The sequence below is a fragment of the Pristis pectinata genome, chromosome 11 (genome assembly GCF_009764475.1).
Source record: "Pristis pectinata isolate sPriPec2 chromosome 11, sPriPec2.1.pri, whole genome shotgun sequence".
Lineage (NCBI taxonomy): Eukaryota > Metazoa > Chordata > Chondrichthyes > Rhinopristiformes > Pristidae > Pristis > Pristis pectinata.
This window is the reverse complement of record NC_067415.1, coordinates 35,324,846-35,346,613: the sequence shown is the minus strand read 5'-3', so window position 1 is coordinate 35,346,613 and position 21,768 is coordinate 35,324,846. Positions and strand designations below refer to the sequence as shown.

The 21,768-nt window shown below is 40.3% G+C and overlaps 1 protein-coding gene across 1 annotated transcript in view; it reads left to right on the top strand.

The window, feature by feature from the left end:
* LOC127575971 (E3 ubiquitin-protein ligase SH3RF3-like) overlaps positions 1-21,768 on the top strand; it is a 243,699-nt gene that overhangs the window by 173,052 nt on the left and 48,879 nt on the right. The window contains exon 6 of the mRNA XM_052026276.1: positions 587-682. Coding sequence (XP_051882236.1) covers positions 587-682 — 96 coding nt within the window. The remainder of the gene's footprint in view (positions 1-586; positions 683-21,768) is intronic.

The following is a 21,768-nucleotide window of genomic DNA, read 5'->3' as shown; positions in this document are numbered from 1 at the left end:
ACACTGCATTGTACATGCTGCAGTTACAAATCCTGCACTCTTGTGTGGCCATGTTAAGATGCCTGGGAAATTGACATCACTGGGAATGCAGGAGCAAATCTTATGTGGAGCATAAGACCTACTCCAATACAAGTTAAAGGACCCATCCTTAACTAAGCTACTGTCAGTGTGTCCAGGACTGAAGCAAGGCCTGGAAACTTGTATTGGAGCAGACTTTCATGCTCCATATAACAGTTGCTCCTGTGTTCAAGGTCCATACCATTTGTAAAGCACATACTTGTGTCAGAATATTAGAATAGCAACATCAATTAAGTATTGCATGCACCTCCATGAGTGTACATCATATAGATGGAGAATCATGCTACAATTTCCCAAAAATACTTCTATCCATGCATGCGGTCACAGAAAAAATTATTGTGTGCTGCATGAACGTTGGGCTGCACAGGAGAATTACTAGCTCATAGTATCTTTGAAGAATCAGAAGAGCCAGGAAAATTATAGTCCCTGAAACTCATATACACTGCTGTTTTTATAGTAAATGTGATTTTCATTTGACTTTTAACATGTATATCTTCTTTGGTTTCAGGATGAAATTTTGACTGTCATAAGGAGAGTGGATGACAACTGGGCTGAAGGAATGCTAGGAGATAAGATAGGAATATTTCCACTTTTGTATGTTGAGGTGAGTCTATTGAAATAGTAATAACCTAGTCTCCATTATGAACCTTCAGATTGTGTTTTAAATTATCTGTAGCTGCATCAGAATCAATATAGTGGCCAATAACTTGCATTGATTTGCTTTATATGACTGCTGGTATTTGCTCTGCTTTCATTTAACTGCATGAAGCTGTAGGTGGAGGCTGAAGGTCAAAATTCATGTTGGTCAAATAGTACTTTGACAAGGAGATATTATTGTCACTTTTGAAATATGTGCTACTTTAATTCCTGGGACTCATTTGCATTCCATCAGCATCTACTAACCTGAAGCTGGCAAACAAGGAAGAGAGCAGCTTTGAACAGGTTAGAATTATCGGGTCTGAAGATGACCCACTGATCTGAAGGTATAACTGAGTGTAGTAGCACCTGGGATGAATGCCTGCTCTGTGGGCCCTTACAATGTCATTGGAGTACTAATGACATCCAGGCCCCAGCTTGCATAATAATACATGTCAGTTGTGGATGTTGGCCACACAAAAGGGGAATCCAAGAATGATGACAGTGTCAGGAATTGGGTAGCTGTGGACCAGAATCTTTGCAAAGCTTTTACCCGGATATCCTTCACATTGTCTTCCAAGAATTAGTAAATATTATCTGACATTATGAGAGAAAGAGAATAAAATTGATATATTCTTCTGGGTTAAAATATTACGTAAAGTATGCAGCACTGAAACAGGCCATTTTATGCTGGTGCTTAAACCACACACAGCTCTCCTCCTTTTCTATACACCTCATCTCAACCTTCTACAAATTGTTCTACTCCTCCTTTCATGTACTCCTCCAGTTTCCTTCTGAAACCATTGAAGCAATTTGCTTCAAGCATTTCCTGTGGTAGCGGGTTCCACATTCCAGACAACCTATGAGTAAAGAAATTTCTCCTTTGTGTTCATAATATCTTGTTCTTTTGGCTCCAAGTTTAGGATTATCCCACAGGCTGAACCATACTCCCAGTGTGCATCTTGTTCAACTCATTCATCATTTTAAAGGACTGTATTAGGTCATCTCTGAGTCTCTTTCCCAAAGAAAGATTCAAAACCTGTTCAATCTCTTTTGTTTATGTAGAATATCTTATTTCACATAGAAATGGTAAAAGATTGTTAATGTTTTTTTTTGTACTCTTGCTCTTATTTTGAGTTAAATGCTGGACTTTGTATGACTTAAACTGCGTATATTTTGGTAATCTACACATAAAAGTCTTTTGTCAGCCCATGACTGCCAGGTTTCTTGCTTCACACTTGACCGCACACATGTCTAATTAGTTCAAAATTCATAATCCTAGAACAGCAACAAAATAGCATTGATAAGGAATGTACCAATAAATGCTAGCTCTTCTTAATAACTGCTAATCTATAAGTAAATAGCTGGCAATAAAGCACCCAACAAGGTGAAGAATAACACTACAAATAAAGTTGCTATTAATAATAAACAAATTAAGAGTTGTAATAATTCAATATAATTTAATGTTTATGTATTTGCCTTTACTATGTTTGAAATCTTGATTTAGTTACAGTGCTGTTGGTATACAACAAGCCAGGCAAATCTTCTCCCACCGTGTGTTTTGGATTTAAATATTTGTTCTGGGAACGACTGACCTTCCACATTCCAATCTAATTGTGAAATCGCATAACGTGGCCCTGCTGTAGATCTGCCAGGATCTGTGAAATGCTGGAGACCGCTGAAGTGTAAATGTTGTGACAGAGTAGTTACAGTGTGACTAGACAGTGGAAACAATGAATAAATCAAGTGTTATTAATTTTTAAATGCCTGAATTAAAAACAAAATTGCTGGAGAAATCCCAAGGCTGACTTTAGTCATTCAGTTTAGGGCAGTGAAGTTTTCTGCTCTAGAAGACGTATTGTAAGTGCATCCATCATATCGAAAGTTACAGAAGAAAAACTAAATCACTGTGGGCATTTGGTTAACTCAGAGTAGTCTCTGATTAGTGAAGCTGCCAATCAGTCACATGTAATAAAAGTGACCAAGTTGGTATCTGTGATCATGAGCAGGAGGCAGGATATAAATTTGCAAAGTAATATAGGTTCAAACACATAAAATTTAGTAATTAAATTGAAATCCCTGTTGTTAGTAAACCAGTAAACCGCACTCATGCTGCAGTTGTTTGAAATTAGAATTTGAAGCTTAGTACTTCACAGTTGAAACTTGATCTATTGTTCCTCCAACTTACCATTAGTTTATCAATTGTAGTGGATTTGGGTGAATCTACTCGCTCTATCACCTCTCCACATTGGATGTTTCTTGTCTTCCCCTTTAAGATACTGCTACAGATTTGTGAGGAGCACATGTCCCATTGGATGCCCCGTTCTCCCACACAGCGACCCTTTAATATCAGGTGTTGACATTGATTGGACCTCCCAGTGTGTTATCAGCTAGAGAAGCCTCACAATCTGCCCAATGTGAGCTCACTGCATGAATAGATTCTGTTACCTGCACAGGTTTATGGAAGAATATCTTGCATTAGGTTAGGAAATTTTATGTCCAGTGCAAACAATATTTTTGGCAGATTTAGTGGCTTTGTTTTCATCATTTAAAGTGAGAGGAGTTTAGTCTTGCACAGAAAAATGAAACATTTTTTAAAAAAGTCCTCTTGGCAAGGAATTGAACAGGAAAAGGGTGGGAGAGCTAAAATCCATTTCCCGTTCACAATGATTTATGCATCAATTAAAGCCATAGTCCTCCACATTTCAAACTTTTGAAGTATTTGCCAAGTTCACTATTCCCACAGCAGACAATTTCTTTTTATCAAATTACTTTGTTTGAATTAACATATTTAAAATGAAATCCACTCCTAAATCAGAATTGCTCAATTTGAATTACTTGGCAATTCATTTTTTTCATTATTAAATTCACGTGTTCTTAGCTGCGCTGCATGGATCAAATTGAGGCAATTCATTATTTTTTATTGTATTAAGGAGTAGATGGAACCCAGAATTAAGTTTGCAGTTTGTTTTAGCTGCTATAAGGCATGGTGTTGAGCACTGAAGTTGTGAATCAGTCTCTTGCCACTCTTCAGGCAGTGTGCAGTCTGGGAGGAAATACTCTGACTCAACTACTTCGATGATTTGAATGAAAATAGAATTTTGTAGGTTGCTCCACCCTATGACTTCAACACCTGAAATCAAATGTAATCAACAGTAAAGAATTTCGTGCATTTTGATAATCTAACTAAAATAAAAACACAAAATGTTGCACATGTTTAGCAGGTCAGGCAGCAGCTGTGGTGAGAGGAACAAAGTTAACATTTCAGGTTGATGGCCTTTCAGCGAAACAGATTAATCATGCTATTACTGGAAATCAAAATTAAAAACACAAAGTGTCAGAAACACACATCATTGACCCTACACATCATGCAGCACTTGTGGAGAGAGAAACAGAGATAATGCTTTGGGTCAATGAAATATTACGGATTATCAAACACCAAGTTTGCAATTTTTGGCATTTCTTTTTTCCGTAGCTATTTTCTCTTTCCTGGCTTCTTCCTGTGCTACTACTTCATAGACAGAGTCATAGAGTACTACCGCACAGAAACAGGCCCTTCAGCCCACCTAGTCTATGCCGACCTGATCTTCTGCCTAGTCCCATCTACCTGCATCCGGACCATATCCCTCCAAACCCCTTCCATCCATGTACCCATCCAAACTTCTCTTAAATGTAGCAATTGAACCCGCATCCACCACTTTCGCTGGCAGCTTGTTCCACGCTCGCTCCACCCTCTGAGTGAAGAAGTTTCCCCTCAGATTCCCCTTCAATATTTCACCTTTCACCCTAAACCTATGTGCTCTAGTTTTAGTCTGGCCCAACCTTGGGGGAAAACGCCTGCATGCATTCACCCTATCTATACCCCTCATAATTTTGTATACCTCTGTAAGATCTCCCCTCATTCTCCCGCACTCCAGGGAATAAAGTTCTAACCTATTCAACCTTTCCCTATAACTCAGGTCCTCAAGTGCCGGCAACATCCTTGTAAATGTATTCTGCACTCTTTCAAGCTTATTTGATATCTTTCCTGTAGGTAGGTCACCAGAACTACACACAATGCTCTAAATTTGGCCTCACCAGCGACTTGTACAACTTCAACGTAACATCCCAACTCCTGTACTCAATGCCCTGATTTATGAAGGCCAAAGTGCCAAAAGCTCTGCTGTCTTTACGACCCTATCTTCTTGTGACGCCACTTACAAGGAACTATGGATCTGTATTCCCAGGTCCCTTTGTTCTACCACACACCTCAGAGCCCTACCATTCACTGTGTAAGTCTTAACCTGGTTTGACCTCCCAAAGTTCAACACCTCACACTTGTCTGCATTAAATTCCATCTGCCATTTTTCAGCCCATTTTCCTAGCTGGTCAAGATAACACTGCAAGCTTTGATAGCCTTCCTCATTGTCCACTATGCCCCCATTCTTGGTGTCATCTGCAAATTTGCTGATCCAGTTTACCACTTGGTCATCTAAATCGTTAAGATAGATGATAAACAACAATGGGCCCAGCACTTGTCCCTGCGGCACACCACTAGTCATAGGCCTCCAGACAGAGAGACAATCATCTACTGCCACTCTCTGGCTTCTGCTGCTAAGCCAATGTTGAATCCAATTGGCTACTTCATCCTGAATGCCAAGCGACTTAACCTTCTGGACCAGCCTCCCACACGGGACTTTGTCAAAGGCCTTGCTAAAGTCCATGTAGACAACATCCACTGCCTTTCCCTCATCAAGCTTCTTGGTAACCTCCTCGAAAAGCTCTATAAGATTGGTTAGACATTACCTACCAAACACAAAGCCACGTTGACTATCCCTAATCAGGCCCTATCTGTTTAAATACTTACATATCCTGTCCCTTAGAATATCCTCCAATAATTTACCCATGACTGACATCAGGCTTACCAGCCTATAATTTCCCGATTTATTCTTAGAGCCTTTCTTGAACAATGGAACAACTTTACCTATCCTCCAGTCGTCTGGCACCTCTCCCGTGGCTAAGGACGTTTCTACCAGGGCCCCTGCAACCTCTGCAACAGCCTCCTACAAGGTCCGAGGGAACACCTTGTCAGATCCTGGGGATTTATCCACCGTCATTTGTCTCAAGACAGCCAACACCTACTCTTCCATAATCTGGATACGGTCTATGACCTCACTACTCTTTTGCCTCAGTTCTATCATCTCTGTGTCTGTCTTTTTTTTTAGATTTCTTTATTAGTCACATGTACATCGAAACACAGTGAAATGCATCTTTTGCGTAGAGCGTTCTGGGGGCAGCCCGCAAGTATCGCTACACTTTTGGCGCCAACATGGCATGCCCACAACTTCCTAACCCGTACGTTTTTGGAATATGGGAGGAAACCGGAGCATCCAGAGGAAACCCACGCAGACTCAGGGAGAACATACAAACTCCTTACAGACAGTGGCGGGAATTGAACCCGGGTCGCTGGTGCTGTAATAGCGTTACGCTAACCGCTACACCACGGTGCCTGCCAAATACAAATGCAAAAAATTCATTTAAGATCTCCCCCATCTCTTTCGGGTCCATGCATTGATGACCATGCTGATCTTCAAGAGAACCAATTTTGGCTCTTGTTACCCTTTTGCTCTTATTATAGCTATAGATGTTGAATGTCTTCTAGCTCTCCATCAATCATTTGAGTATGAACAAGCTACAAGTTTGCAGATGATACCACTGTAGTGGGCCATATCTCAAATAACGATGAGTCGGTGTACAGGAAGGAGATAGAGAGACTAGTGACATGGTGTCATAACAACCTTTCCCTCGATGTCAGCAAAACAAAAGAGATGGTCATTGACTTCAAGAAGGGGGGCGGTGTACATGCTCCTGTTTACATTGACAGTGCTGAGGTCAGGAGGGTTGAGAGCATCAAGTTCCTAGGAGTGAACATCACCAACAGCCTGTCTTGGTCCAAACACGTAGGCGCCACAGCCAAGGAAGCTCACCAGTGCCCCTACTTCCTTAGGAGGCTAAAGAAGTTTGGCATGTCCCCTTTGACCCTCACCAACTTTTATCGATGCACCATAGAAAGCATCATATCTGGATGCATCACGGCTTGGTATGGCAACTGCTCTACCTGTGACCACAAGAAACTGCAGAGAGTTGTGGGCACGGCTCAGAACATCATGGAAACCAGCCTCCCCTCCACGGACTCTGTCTATACTTCTGTACTTCTGGCTGCCTCTGTAAAGCAGCCAGTGTAATCAAAGACCCCACCCACTCCGGACATTCTTCTCCTCTCTCCAATTGGACATAAGATACAAAAGCATGAAAGCATGCGCCAACAGGCTCAAGAACGGCTTCTATCCTGCTGTTATAAGACTATTGAATGGTTCCCTAGTATGATAAGATGGACTCTTGACCTCACAATCTACCTCATTATGACCTTGCACCTTATTGTCTGCCTGCACTGCACTTTCCCTGTGACTTTAACACTTCATTCTGCATTCTGTTATTGTTTTACCTTGCACTACCTCAATGCACTGTGTAATGAATTGATCTGTATGAATGGTATGTCAGTTTTTTTTTACTGTACCTCAGTACATGTGACAATAATAAACCAATAAATAAGCTGCTTAGGTAACATGGGGCATTCTGCTAATTGGGCTTCACCTGCCACCTGAGCACCTACACTCCCATGAGTGGAAGTTGATGGTGATCAGTTGTGGGACCCAGGCCAGTCTTCCTCTCCCCAGATCAAGAGCACAACAGCTACTGAAGACACCTCCAGGGCCATTACAGCAGGACAAAGCTGATTTCGTGTGGAGTGAGAATTTAACCAGCCTGGCTCAGTTATTCACTCAATAAATGCTGATGCTTTGTGGAGCCCCATTTTGAGTCCTTCTAAGGCTCTTGGCCTGTTAACATGTTTCTTTTGAGTGTTTGTACATTTTCTGATGCTTGCATTTTAATATGCATAGAAAACCCAAGATGAGATCTTTCACCAGATGGCTCTATTTGTACTTGGCCTTTCCTCTGGGGGAGATTATGTCTGAATCAATTGGATTATAAACAAGTAAAGAAACAAAAACTACACAAGCTAACGTTGTTGTCAAACATGAGGATAAACTCAGCCAGGAGTTCAGGCTCCCGCCTGCTTCCCAGTGGTGTAAGCTGGAAGTACACAGAGCTGTATGTTGGATGTGGACAGAATCCACCTTGGCTGGAATGCCACTCCTTCAATTTGTTGCAGATTTTGGAACGGTGCTACTGTTTGTGGAACCATAGGAACCATACCCAAAAGTGATTCGCTACCTTCTGGAGGAGTCATGGTTAGAATTGAGAATGAAAAATCAAAACATGTACAAATTAAGTCTTGGTCTCTATCAGGAAACTGCCACATTTCAAAATGACCCGATGTCATGTAAAAAGAAACACAATCGTTTCCTGTGGTTTCCACTCATCTTGAAGGGCAGGAGCTGGATATTTATAAACGGCTGCTAATGTACAGAAAATAAGATATCTGTATTAGTCACATGTACATCGAAACACAGTGAAATGCATCATTTGCTTAGAGTGTTCTGGGGGCAGCCCGCATGTGTCACCATGCTTCTGGCGCCAACATAGCATGCCCACAACTTCCTAACCAGTATGTCTTTGGAATGTGGGAAACCAGAGCACCCGGAGGAAACGCTCGCAGACACGATGAGAACGTATAAACTCCTTACAGATAGCGGCCGGAATTGAACCTGGGTCGCTGGTGCTGTAATAGCGTTATGCTAACCGCCACACTACTGTTCCTGCCCCTACTACCGTGCCTGCCTTTCTGTATTTAGCTTCAAATAAAGTGTCATTTTGGCTCAGTGTTTCTGCTTTTGCACCTGGAACAGAAATTATCAATTCAAATCCACCTTGAGCTTTCAATACATTATCTAGAGCAATGTAATAGTGTAATGCCATATTGTCTGGGATGCCCTAATTTAGATGAGGTCCTAACCTGATGCCTAGTCCTCCTGACCCATTTTCAACCTTATGATAGGGGAAATGATTGAAACAGAATGGGGTAATTGGTCTGAAGACTTGATCTCACAAAAAATCCCAGAACCTCTTGTGATTATCTTTTCCATTTGTAGAACAGACTTTCCCAAACATTTTTGATGAATCCTCTTTCAAAAATTCATGGCCCATGTGTGGCTTCTCTTTTCAAGAAACAGCATATCTATAGAAGAAAAAGAACATTTTATTGGTTAACGTAATATAACATTGAGACACAAAGCAACACAATTAGCACAGTTGTACTATCACAGTGCATTAACTAAGTTCAGCAAAGAATGCACAATGACTAAGAGGAGAGACTGCAGATGTTGGAATCTATTTTGCAAAATAACTCATCTTTATATGAGTACGATCCATCTATTTGTTTGTGGTCAACAATATATGGAATCTTGATTTGATTTTGGAGAGTTTCAGCCCCAAATCATCTGTACATTCAAGTGATTTCTGTACTTGTTTTTATGTAAGTAATTGAAGTATATCCCATTTTACATATGAATGGCTCTTTCAGTCAACTTGGTAAACTCAATTTGAATTGAAAGCCAGAACCAATTGAGAGGCATGGTTTTAAAATTATTCTTCAAAGAAATGCAGCAATGCATAACAAATTCTCTTAGCATTTGTTACCAAGTCCTCTGAAAATGGATTTCAAACCCAGATGAAACTCTGGAATTGATTTGACTCTTTTTAAGAAAAATATTTGCTAAATTTTCTGCATAGTTAGGACAAATGCATCATTTATCCTAATACTGCTATAAATGGCAGTATTAGGACATTGACTTCAAAGGAATAATTTTCGGACACAATATAACAGTTGCTACTATATAGCATGTTTAGTGCTATTGTTTGTTAAGAATATGTTGTTTACTTCTAGAATCAGTGTTTCAGTTTATAATAGAAGACATTGTCAAAAGCATACTTGAATTGTCTTACAACACGAGTTACTTGACAGCAAAAGGTTTTAGCAAAGTTCCAATTTTTTGTACATGATAAAAATGTTGTAGATCTTACCTTGCAAAGTTTATTGAATCCATCAACTAACCCAGGATAACCAGGAAGCACGTCAAGAAATTGTGAAGTGGCAACTCTGATCAAACCACACCATGCAACTGTCCAATTTCATGAATGTTCTCAAAAAGACTTCATCACAAGACAGCCATCAACCTTTTGTTTATTATCTTCACCTATCCTTTCAGTTAAAAGAGATTTTATTTCAAAAAAAATCTCAGTTTATCTTTGAGAGCACAAGCTTTATGCACTTGAACCTGATTTAAGAAAGTTTCCAAATCGTTCCCTGGATTCACTCCCTACTATCTTTGTGATTTTCTCCAGTTCTCGAGGCATTTGTGCTCTTCCACCTCTGGCTGCTAGACCATCCCTGAATTTAATCACTTCACCACCAATGATCATGCCTTCACTTGCCAAGGCATTAAGCCATTAAATTCCACCCCTAAACTTTTCCTCCTGCAGGACCCTTCATAAAATCTGTCTTGTGTGCCAGGATTTTGATTCTTCCTTAGTATCTATTTGTGGCTCAATGCCATTTTATATCTAACTCTCCTTCAAGGTTCTTTGGGATGTTTTGCTACACTACTTGTACTTGTTATTTGCAGGCAGGAGAGTTGGTCTCCTATTGACATTTTGGCTTGTTGATTTCATCCTATCCCAAGAAGGAATTTTAGCAAAAATGTTATATTCAAATTGTGTTTTGAAAAGCACTCCTTCACAGTTGCATTAGTATTATAAGCATGCAAGAATTAGTGGTCATTGTTGTACAAGGAGTACTTCATTGAAGTGGCAGATCCACATAGATATCATATAGATTAATGGCAAAGGCTAATTCTAGTAAATGTCAATGCTTACAGATAGGCTTCTCTAGCTAGTTTCCATAACATCTTTGCCTTACCAAAATAGTCCAGACATAAAACATTAATGTAAATGTTAAAACAACTGAAGCAGATTTACGATCAACTGTAAAGTATACAGTGATACAGTCTTACACAGGGCAATTTTACACAGCGGCACGGTAGCATAACGGTTAGCGCGACGCTATTACAGCGCCAGCGATTGGGGTTCGATTCCTGTCGCTGTCTGTAAGGAGTTTGTACGTTCTCCCGTGTCTGCTTGGGTTTCCTCCAGGTGCTCCAGTTTCCTCCCACATTGCAAAGATGTACGGGTAGGTTAACTTGGGTTTAAAATGGGCGGTGCAGACTCGTTGGGCCGGAAGGGCCTGTTACCACGCTGTAAATAAAATTAAAAAATTTTAGGGCCACGTTAGAATGGCTGAACTTTGCCTGATTTCTAAAAGTGTTTGCCGGCTCCCTGCATCCGGTGCACAGAAACCTCTTCCTCTCATTCAAAGAGGATGTCTTGATGGTTTCCTTTCATGACAGGACTTTCCCCAACTCCACAACCCCTCAGATCTTCCCTGCAAGTCAATCTGGAAACGTCTGGGCTAGATGTGAGAGGGATGGTTATGGTGCAGCAGTTAAATTACCATTCCAAGTAATCTAGAGATCTGATTAATATCACACTACAGCACCTGTGAATTCTAACATCAGTCAATATTCTGGAGTTAAAGAATTAATAATAAGTTACCAGATTGTTGTTTAAAAACACATCTGATTCACTAGTGTCCTTTGGAAAGGAAATCTGTCAGCCCTGTCTTTTCTGGTCTATATGTTTTTCCAGACCCATCAATGTGGTTGATCCCTAAATGTCCTTTGAAATGGTCACTAGGTTCAAGAGCAGTTCAGGATGGACTATAATCAGAGTCATAAAGTCACAGAGTTATACAGCACATAAATAGGCCCTTTGGCCCACCACGTCTATGCCTACCGTAAAGTACTTGTCTTCGCTAATCCCATTTACCAGCACTTGGTCTGTAGCCTACTATGCCTTGCTGATTCAAGTGCTCTTCCAGATGCTTCTTAACTTTGTGAGTTTCTGACTCCGTCAGCTTTTCATGCAGTCCCTTACAAATTTCAACCAGCCTCTGGGTGAAAGAGTTCTTCCCTCAGTTCCCCTCTAACCCTCTTACTCCTCACACTAAACCTCTTATTCCCCTGGTCTTAGACAGCTCTGCCAAGGAAAAGAGTTCTGTACTACTACACCTTTCAAAATTTCGATTAACTCTATCAGTTCCTCTCCTCTCTTCCTCTGCTCCAAGGAAAACAAATCCAACCTACCCAGTCTCTCCTCATTTCTTAAATTTTGGCCTTACTAGTGATACCCAGATCCTGAAAAATTAATACATTTTTTAAAATATACACATAATTTTGGAATTGGATTTGATCATTCATCATCTGTGTTTCCTGATAAGTAATTATGGGAAAGGGGTGAATTATGGGTATTGTGGTCACTATTTGGAATTGGCCCACGAATTCATAGCATATAAGAACACAAAATACCATGTCTTCAAATCGAGAGCTGAAACACAAGCCTTCGAAATACCCATATGAGCTATCAAACGGCAAATGAAAATGCACAGAGAAGAGGAGGGAAAGCAGTTCCCATAATTTAAGCAAATCTCACAGCAGCATATAAATGCTGCATTAATTCCCATGAATCCCCACAAGTCTTATGAAAAATAAAGTATATAATCAGAAACACACGAGAAGATGTAATTCAATTCCATTGGAAGTACATATGGATAATATTATGGGACAACTCATCAAAGTTTATTCACCCCAATACACCCAAGGAATTGCTAGAAGGTTTTTTGTTTTGTTTGTTTTTTTCAAAATGAAACTCCTTCAGATCTGTCTGAATATATGATACTTGTTTGTTTGCAGAAACATTTACAAGATCTTGTATTTACAGGGACATAATTACTTTTCAACAGCCCTTTTCCCATATCCTGTAATTTAGTCTGGCGTTGAGTTGGTATATTTTTCCATTATGATTTTTTCCACACAAAAGTTATTTAAATTGTTGTAATCTTTCAAATGTACGACTTGCTACAGGATTATCCTAATATTAACTATTCCATTGGGGTTATTGAAATGACTTAATGGTATAGACATTGTTGAACTAAGCTTGTTATTCCAGCAGTTATTTCTGCCACTATGTCTTATTTAAGGTCTCTCCTGAGCTCTGAGTACTGTGCATGTTGACACTGGGGCCAAATGCATATTAATATTCCTGTTTGCAACCCTCCTGATAATTTAACTCAGAGTTACATGGCCATACAAAAACTAATGATGGGGCATTCTTAATAGGGGGAAAAAAGCTGCAGATGCTGGAAAGTTGAAATAAAACCAAAAATACTAGAAATACAGAGCAGAACAAGTAGTATCTATGGAGAGAGAGTTAATGTTTCAGATTGATGATTGTTTATGAGACCATGTCACTCTATACAGTTATTTCTTTGCATTCATGTGTTGCTTTATACATCAAAATTTTCCAGTCATTATTGATTGCCCAATACAGACAGTTGCATTTAGCTTTCCAGAGGATTAAACCACTCAGTGTATATTTTTTCGACATGGATGGTTTCTTGATTCAGAAACTTGGACCATTTACTTGTGACACTTCTCCACGGTTGCAAGTCATTTCCCCAACACTCATCAGTAACAATAAGCTTCAGCATTTTTAGAGAACTGGTAACGTAGAAAGAAAAATCCCAAAGTCCTGTACTGAATATAAGGAAAATGGACACTGAACCAAAAAAATGAGCTATTTAGAAGAAGATCAGAAGTTTGGAAAAAGAAATTTATGGAGAGTTTTAAAGAAAGGTAGCAAAGCAAGAGAAGTATGTAGGGAATTCTAAAACCCTTAGACTAATCAGGTCCAATAGTAACAATAAAGTTCCATAGCAAATTGTTTATTTCCAATGGCAGTTAATTGTCTGAGGTAAATGACCTCTGGTTTAAGGCATTAATTTATGGATGGTCTACTGTTCTGATTTGGCTTAGGAATTGTGGTTTTGTCTCATCATCTGATTTTGTGCTATACCTATGTCTGATGTAAGTGAAGCTGACCACACTATATATTTGATTTAAAAAAATGTTGGCACAGCTTGTTTGTTTTTTTTCCATCCTTTTTCCTTTTTTTCTTCTCGGAGTGGCAGACATGACCAACCTGAGCTGCTGGGCATGTCATCTTGTTCTGTTTTTCACATCTCCCACGGTCTTTTGTCTTTTTTTTGTCTGTGGTCTTGCTCTCTAGCTGCTCCTATTCACTCATTGATGGAGCCAGGTGGGGGAGGGGAGGGCAGAGTTAAGAGACAGGCTGGTGTGTAATAGGTGGAAACACTTAAGAAAGAAAAAAAATGGGCTCCATCATCCCCCACTTCAACTGGTCCCACATATCACCTACCAGTCCCTATCTCACCCCTCCCTCTAACCCCTTTACATTGGCTATCTTCCCTCCATACTCAAAGCCCTGATGCAGGTCACAACCTGAAACACCGACCATCCCTTTGCCTCCACGGATGCTGCTCGACCTGCTGAATTAGTCCAACAGTTTTTTTGCTCCAGTTCCAGGCTCCAGCGTCTAGTGTCTCTTGTATTTCCAGCATTTTCTGTTTTTACTTTAGATTTCCAGCATCAGCAGTTTTCTGATTTTCATAAACTCACTACTTCCTTTTGTTTTCTGCTTATTCCCTCCTTCCCACTTTATCATTATTAAATCACCGGACTTTCCCATGTAGAATCTGCCTGAAGTCGGCCTCAAGTGATAGTCAGAACTTCTCTTCCTACTGGAGGATTAAATTCACTCTTTGGTCAGTCATCGTTGTTGGACTGGACCTGCTTCCTATTTTGTAAGAAAGCAGAACATTAATCTGGAAGCTACAGCACATACTCTCACCTTCTGGCTTGATAATGACTAAACAGGCAGTGACACAATTACTCAAGTCATTAAGTTAAACTTCTTAAGTATAACATAAGAACATGACATAAAGAAAAATAGAATTACACTTGCCCCTTGTACCTGCTTTGCCATTTAATAAAATCATAACTTTTTACCTCAGCCCCACTTTCCTGCACTCATCCCATATGCCTTGATTCCCTTAATATCTAAAAATCTACTGATCTCTCTCTCTCAATTATACCAAGCAACTGAGCCTTCACTGTCCTCTTGGCCAGTGACTCTCAAAGATTCACTGCCCACTGGGTGAAGAAATTTCTTCTCATATCCTGAATAGCCAATTCCTTATTTTGGAACAAAAACAAATACCGAAGAAGTCAGTCAGTCAGTCAAGCAGCAGCTGTGGAAAGAGAAATCGGTTAACGTTTCAGGTCAAATGAGGGAGAGAGATAGCAAATTGGTCTAAGTAACAGAAGGTGAGTGGAATAAAGGCAATGTTAGTAATAGGGTGAAATGATGGGAAGCTTTTGAATGCTCCTTTGTCTGTGTGATGTATTGCTAATATTGTGAAGTCTGGATGATCTTTGCCTACTAGGACATGCTGAGCAGGCAAGAAAATACAAATAAAAGAGAAAGAAGGGTGAGTGGACTGGCAAACACAAATGGCCAGAGATTAGGTGTTTCAAGGAAACAGAAGACCAGATTATCTCAGGTTTGCTCTAGCCCCCAGACTTGTTTAACCCACACACCTAAACCCAGTCTTGAAAGTTCATCTATGCAAATGACTTTTGGTGTGATCCTTAGACTGCATCTGGTTCTGAGTGGGAGAACCTTGACTGATGATGCTGTAAACCTGGCCAATTATTACAAGGCCTGCAACCCAGGATCAGGAAGACAATTTCCAGTACATGCCACCTTCACCATGCTGGTGGTGTTACACCAGGGAACATCATAATGAATGGACAGAGAGTAAAGCATGATATATATCAAGTTTGGGAAGGGGAATGCAAGTGACCTGGTCTGACACCAGCTAAGATAGAGTGGAAGACTTGTAAGCTGTGATAATGATGATACAAGTTGTAATGAGATTGTCCACAGTTGATAAAGTCAAAAGGAGTGTTGCATTCACAATGCTGGTGAGTGTACGTGGCAGATTGCAGATAGCTGTCGCAGTGGAGGTGATTGAGGCTGTGTGTCTCCTCTGCCTGTCAACTGCAGAGTGATCTCCTTCATATATGGGAGGCATTGAATTCAAGAGGACCCTCCACCTCCTCTTCAGGTGGTCACCCTCCTATTCTTGGCAGTTTTAGCCTGAAGTTCAGAAGTGAAGGACAATGAATAAAGTTTGCATTACTGGCGAAGCCTGTGTTACGGCCATTCAGGTTACTATAATTTGCCCTTATGTATCATTACTCAAAGTCTGAGATACGAAATAGAATTCATTCCTACAGACTTTACACAAAATGCAAAAGAAACAATAATTTTTGCCTATTTTATTTTTTCAACTCTCACTTCTTGACATATGCACATTTAATGTGGCATTGTTTTAGCGTGGTGGGTTCATTTTATTGTCTGGCAGTTTTTTTCCAAGTTTTCCATATGATTTACCCTCAAGATATCTGAAACAGGGCCAGCAGGTTTAAGTGAAAATTGTAAGCCCATATGACCACTGTTATTTGTTGTGAGTAATAGGGCCACACTTGGGGTGTTCTGTGCAATTCTGGTCACCCCATTATCGAAAGGATGTGGAGCTTTAGAAAGGATGCAAAAGAGGTTTACCAGGATGCTGTCTGGATTAGAGGGTATAAGCAATAAGGAGAGGATGGACAGACTTGGGTTGTTTTCTCTGGTGTGTCAGAGGCTGGGAGATCTGATAGGAGTTCATAAAATTATGAGAATCTTTTTCCTAGGGTAGAAATGCTAAATACTAGAAGACATGCATTTAAGGTGAGAAGAGGAAAGTTTAAAGGAGATGTGCAGCAGAAGTTTTTTATGCAGGGAGTGGTAGGTACCTGGAATGGGCTGCGGGGGTGGTGGTGGAAGCAGATACAATAGTGAAGCTGTTAAATATGCAGGTGAATATGCAGAGAAAGGAGGGATATGGATCATGTACAGGCAGAAGAGATTTAGTTTAATTTGGCATCATGTTCGACACAGACATCATGGGCCAAAGGGCCTGTTCCTGTGCTGTACTGTTCTATGTTCTGTGTTCCATTTCATTAAACTACCCTACCTATATTTGATACGCATTTAAAATTGCATGTCTCCATTCAAATTGAAGCTGGAAGGTGATAAGTGCAGACACAAGAGGCTGCCACCTACCTCCATCCTCTCCTCCCCCCGCCTGCCTTTTTTTTTCCTCCTTCATTATCTGTCTCTGCCTTTCATCTTCCAGCCTTCAGTTTGCTTTTTCGCTCCAGATTACAGCCTCTGCAGTTGCTTGTGTCTCCAATTTGCGTGGAAACTGACAAGGCAATTTCTTAAGTGGACCCCTGCTCTGAGCCAGCAGCTGTGGTACTATTATTACAGTTGAGAGAAAAACATCCCATAGGATGCATCTCCACTTAAAACATGGAAATCAATGAGAAATACGGTTTAACGTTATTGAAAATCGCAATGCGGATAGTTTTCAAAGAACACAACCGCTCTGTAACACGGGTCAGCTGTATTTATCAATGGGAAGATTGACTGCTATGCAGGTGGTGGAGGGGTAGAATGTTACTGGTGAGATAAGGGTGGGGTTGGCGTTGGAGTGTGTGGAATGTGTTGGTAGAGTTGTTGAATTTGATAAGAGTTTGCATTTTAAATATGCATTTGATTGTATGTGTATCTATATTAGTGTAAAGTTCATATCTACTGAGATCATCAAATCTTTTTCAGCGTTGTATTATAGTGAGAGGATTCTCATTCCTGGCCAATCACATCCTCCCAGTCTCTTTGAATGGCTGTACTGGAGGATCCCCTATCTCCCAGCACACAGGACAGCCTGCTAGCGTCTCTTTGTGCATCAGGACCTCTAGAACGCACTAACTGAAAGGTTAGCTGCAGCCATAACTGTGTGTTGTTGGTACAGTGGGAAGTGCAATTAAGGGTCGATGTCCCCCTGTGACTGTTAAACAGCAAAGTGTTGGCCGCTATCCGAAACTGGTTGGACTCCCATCAGGGACTGCACAGGTTCTGTTTGAGGGCATGTTTCTTCATGTAAGCCACCATAACAATGCTCAAATGCCTTTTTGGCTAATTTCATGTTTTATGCGGGAAAAGTGAATAGTCGGAACATTTCTGGGCAAACACAACTGAAAAGGGCGAAATACATTTTCTAGGCAAGTCTGTTTTAAGATTGAAAGAAATGGAAATTGCAGCAACATTTCCCAGTGAAACAGAGTAATTTCTCTGGGAAATTGCAATGAGTGGAGATAGTGTTGCACAAATCATGTGTGGGAAGTCAGTCTCAGTTAATCAGTGTAGTCACCAAGCTTGACTGACAATAAAATTACTCAATCACCCCCACTCTGTCCATAGCATTGTCATTGTAATATAAAAAAAGAATTAAATTAAAATAACTAAGGTGCAACTGCTGTAACTCTGAACTAAAGGCAGAAAATGCCGGCAATATTCATCAGCGTCTGCGGAGAAAGGAATAGAGTCAATGTTTCATCAACCTGAACATTAACTCTGCTTATCTCTCTCAGATGCTGACTTGTTGAGTATTTACTATTTTTATTTTATCAAAAGATGTTTTCCTTTTTTTTGGAATCCACACAAGTTTCAAAGTGGTTGCCAGTTCCAATAGATGCATCTGTAAAGTATACATTATCCTTTGTAGATGAACTGTTCTGTACACTGCACAGTCCATGATTTGGGGACAATTACTACTGTGAAACACCTTGGGTGTCTTATTATGTTAAGTTTGCTACATGAGTGCAGATTATTACCAATGAATGTCAGAAAAGTTTCTGACTCTACATTAAAAATGCTGTACACATATGTTGCTGTTTGAGTCTGAGTTTCACCCAGACTTTCTACATGGATGCAAATGTTTTTTTTCCTGTGGAGATTAGTAGTACTATTGAAGTCAGTGGAAAATATCTCCTCTCAGTTCTCTCTTTTCTATTTTTACAGCTAATCCTGCTGTTTATTGCAAGTGATTGCACTGTTTTACAATAAACCCATGTATATCAAGGTAGCATCTAGAGATAGAGGGAAAGCCATCCAGAGGGAGAGATTATGTAATCCAGAGGTTGGCTGGTTGCAGTCTGCTCCTTTAACTTCAGCAGTACTAACATGGCACATTCCGTCAGGTGTACCTGCATTGAATGATAATTGCAAAATGCAGCCTTTTGGTGTTATGAAACACTGTTTTGAGATGCAGGGTTTAAATATAAAATAGCTGCATGGCAGGATTATTGTCAAAAGTATTTTAAAATTAACAATGCCTTCCCTATAAGAGTATCATTCTTCAGTAACAGCTCATCATCTTTTTTGATTTTGATCTTGTTCAATATATTTGATAGATATACCATTACAAAACATCAAAGGCTAAACTAAGGGAAAAGTATGTAAAGCAACTACATGTGGAACTAAGCTTTCTTCTGTTTTTTTTGTAATCGTGTACTGTAGCTTTGTCAGACTCCTTAGACCATTGATTGTTTTCTGGGTTGGCTGGGGATTTGAAGGATGATCCCAGTGGACCCCTGAGGGCATCCATTTCCTATACATCTGCTGTACTCATTGACTCACATTATTTCTTATGATGTGCATTAATAATAATATTCTCTGCAAAGATAGTATTATTTACGTTTGGAGAATTAGCATCTTCTGAAATCAGAGCAGAGGTCCTGGGAGCCTGTTATTGTTTGCTGTGTATCAGCAAGAATTTGCAGAATCCCTGATGGGAAGGGGATAATGCACAGAACAATGTGAACATAATTCTTTTTTATCTGAGAAAATCTTCCGCAGGAAATACCTATTACAGTCCATCTGTTAACACGTAGATGGTCAGTCTTATTTGGCCTGTGCTTAACATTTCTGTTGTGTATACCCTTGATCTGCCTAGGGGCAGAAAGTTAAAAGGGGAAATTAATTTGTCTATAGAAGTACAAGAAGGAGCAGGTTTTCTGGTAGTAGTCCTATATTGGAAGCAAATTAATATTTTCCACTGAGGCATACAACTGGCCTGGAAGCACATTGTATCATAGTTAGGTCACAGAGGAGAACCAATTCCTTGGAATTTCAGCTAAAGCTCTTTCATGAATAATTTCTCTATTTAAAGAAGCTTGCCAAAGAGGGAGCTCTGATGCATTGTATTATGGTGTAGTTATTCACAATGTTATTTCTGTATGGCATGTTGTTTAATGGAAGGGAACAATGCTGCAGGAAGAGAACATCTTTCCATATCCCTCTGGTTTAAGTATATATTGTCTCATCAGGAATCCTGCTTTATTTTGTGGAAATGTTTACACTACTCCTTCATAGCTTTTTTTTCCTGGCTTTTTTTTCTTTTCCCATTGTTGCCTCCTCTATTCCAACACTGTCTTTATCCAACATCCACTGATGCATTTTCCAGCCACCCTTGAAAGGGACTTGTGCTTGTTTGTAACATTCTTTTCATCACCCTAGGTAAAAAAATCAGGTAAGCTGTAACAGGCCTGGGATGATAGATCCAGTAGCATGGCATATGGTCCATGCAGCTAAGGAATGGGCTGGATAATGTCCGATCTGTTTGCATTAATGCCAGACTGAATCTCAGATCGCATTATGGTTTCTATGCAGTCTTGTCACCTCTGTTTTGGAATAAAAACTGAAACATCAGAGGTAAAAATTAAGACTGAACTTGTTACTAGCCACAAGGGTTTTCAATTGACATTGACAATCCTGCAAAGGAAATGGTTTCAACCTCGGTGCGAGAAAACATTCAAAGCACAAAGTAGACATAGCCCAGTGATGTGTGTCTTCAAACAGGAGATTTTGCATCATAATGTGATAGAACACAGTTCATACCCAAGCGCAATGCACTGCATAGTAAGCTATCAATCTCATCTGTTTCATCGTGGAAAGATGCCAACGGGAAGCCAGATGTTTTCTAACAAAAAGAGAGTGAGAGTCTGCCCTGACTGCTCTTGTTGAGTCCCTGGTGGCATGTGAAAGAGACCTGGAAGCAGATTCTTTCCTAAGTTCTCAGTGGGTGTTGGCTCATAACACAAGGAGTCTCTAGAGTAGGAGAGGGTGGAGATGGCTTAAAAATGGAATTGTGATCTGTTTTTGAAAATGTTTGCAGCAGGGGCATGAAATGCCTGCTACTTCCAGTGCTGACATTTTATGTATCGATTACACATATGAATAAAAATCTACACTGCCTCTAAGCTTGAAAGATGTGGACAGAATGAGCTGCACAAAGACACTGCATGCGGCTATAATGTGCTCCATTGACTCTGGTAATGACTTCACATTGCAGACTCCAACTGGTGTAAATGGGCCTTTAATTGAATATCAGCTGGGATTGACTGCAGTCTCCCCCTGCATTCACTGGAGATGACGGATTGCACCATGTCAATTTGATTTGTAATCTTCATACAGTTAGCTTTTATCACAATGATGTGTGGAGTTACAGCCTGTTTGTGCTGGATCCTTGCCAATTTTGGCTTCCAATCACTGGAACTGAGTAAGGAGGTCTGTGATTGGTTTGTTAACTCTATAACTGCAGGATAAGGAACTGCTGGAACTTAAATCTTCCAATTAATTTCATCACGTTATGCCATTTTGCAGAATAACACATCAGTAAGCAGGTAATGACGAGCTGTTTTTTTTCATTTGTATCATGCCTAATAATTAAGTTATTCTCATACCTATTTTACAACGTGCAGTAAAGTTAGTGCCGATTTAATTTGGCATGTCCCTTTTGACCCTCACCAACTTTTATCGATGCACCATAGAAAGCATCCTATCTGGATGCATCACAGCTTGGTATGGCAACTGCTCTGCCCAGGACCGCAAGAAACTGCAGAGAGTTGTGGACACAGCCCAGCACGTCATGGAAACCAGCCTCTACTCCATGGATTCTGTCTTTACCTCTCGCTGCCTTGGTGAAGCAGCCAGCATAATCAAAGACCCCACCCACCCGGGTCATTCTCTCTTCTCTCCTCTCCCATCAGGCAGGAGATACAGGAGCCTGAGGGCACATACTGTCAGACTCAAGGACAGCTTCTATCCCACTGTGATAAGACTATTGAA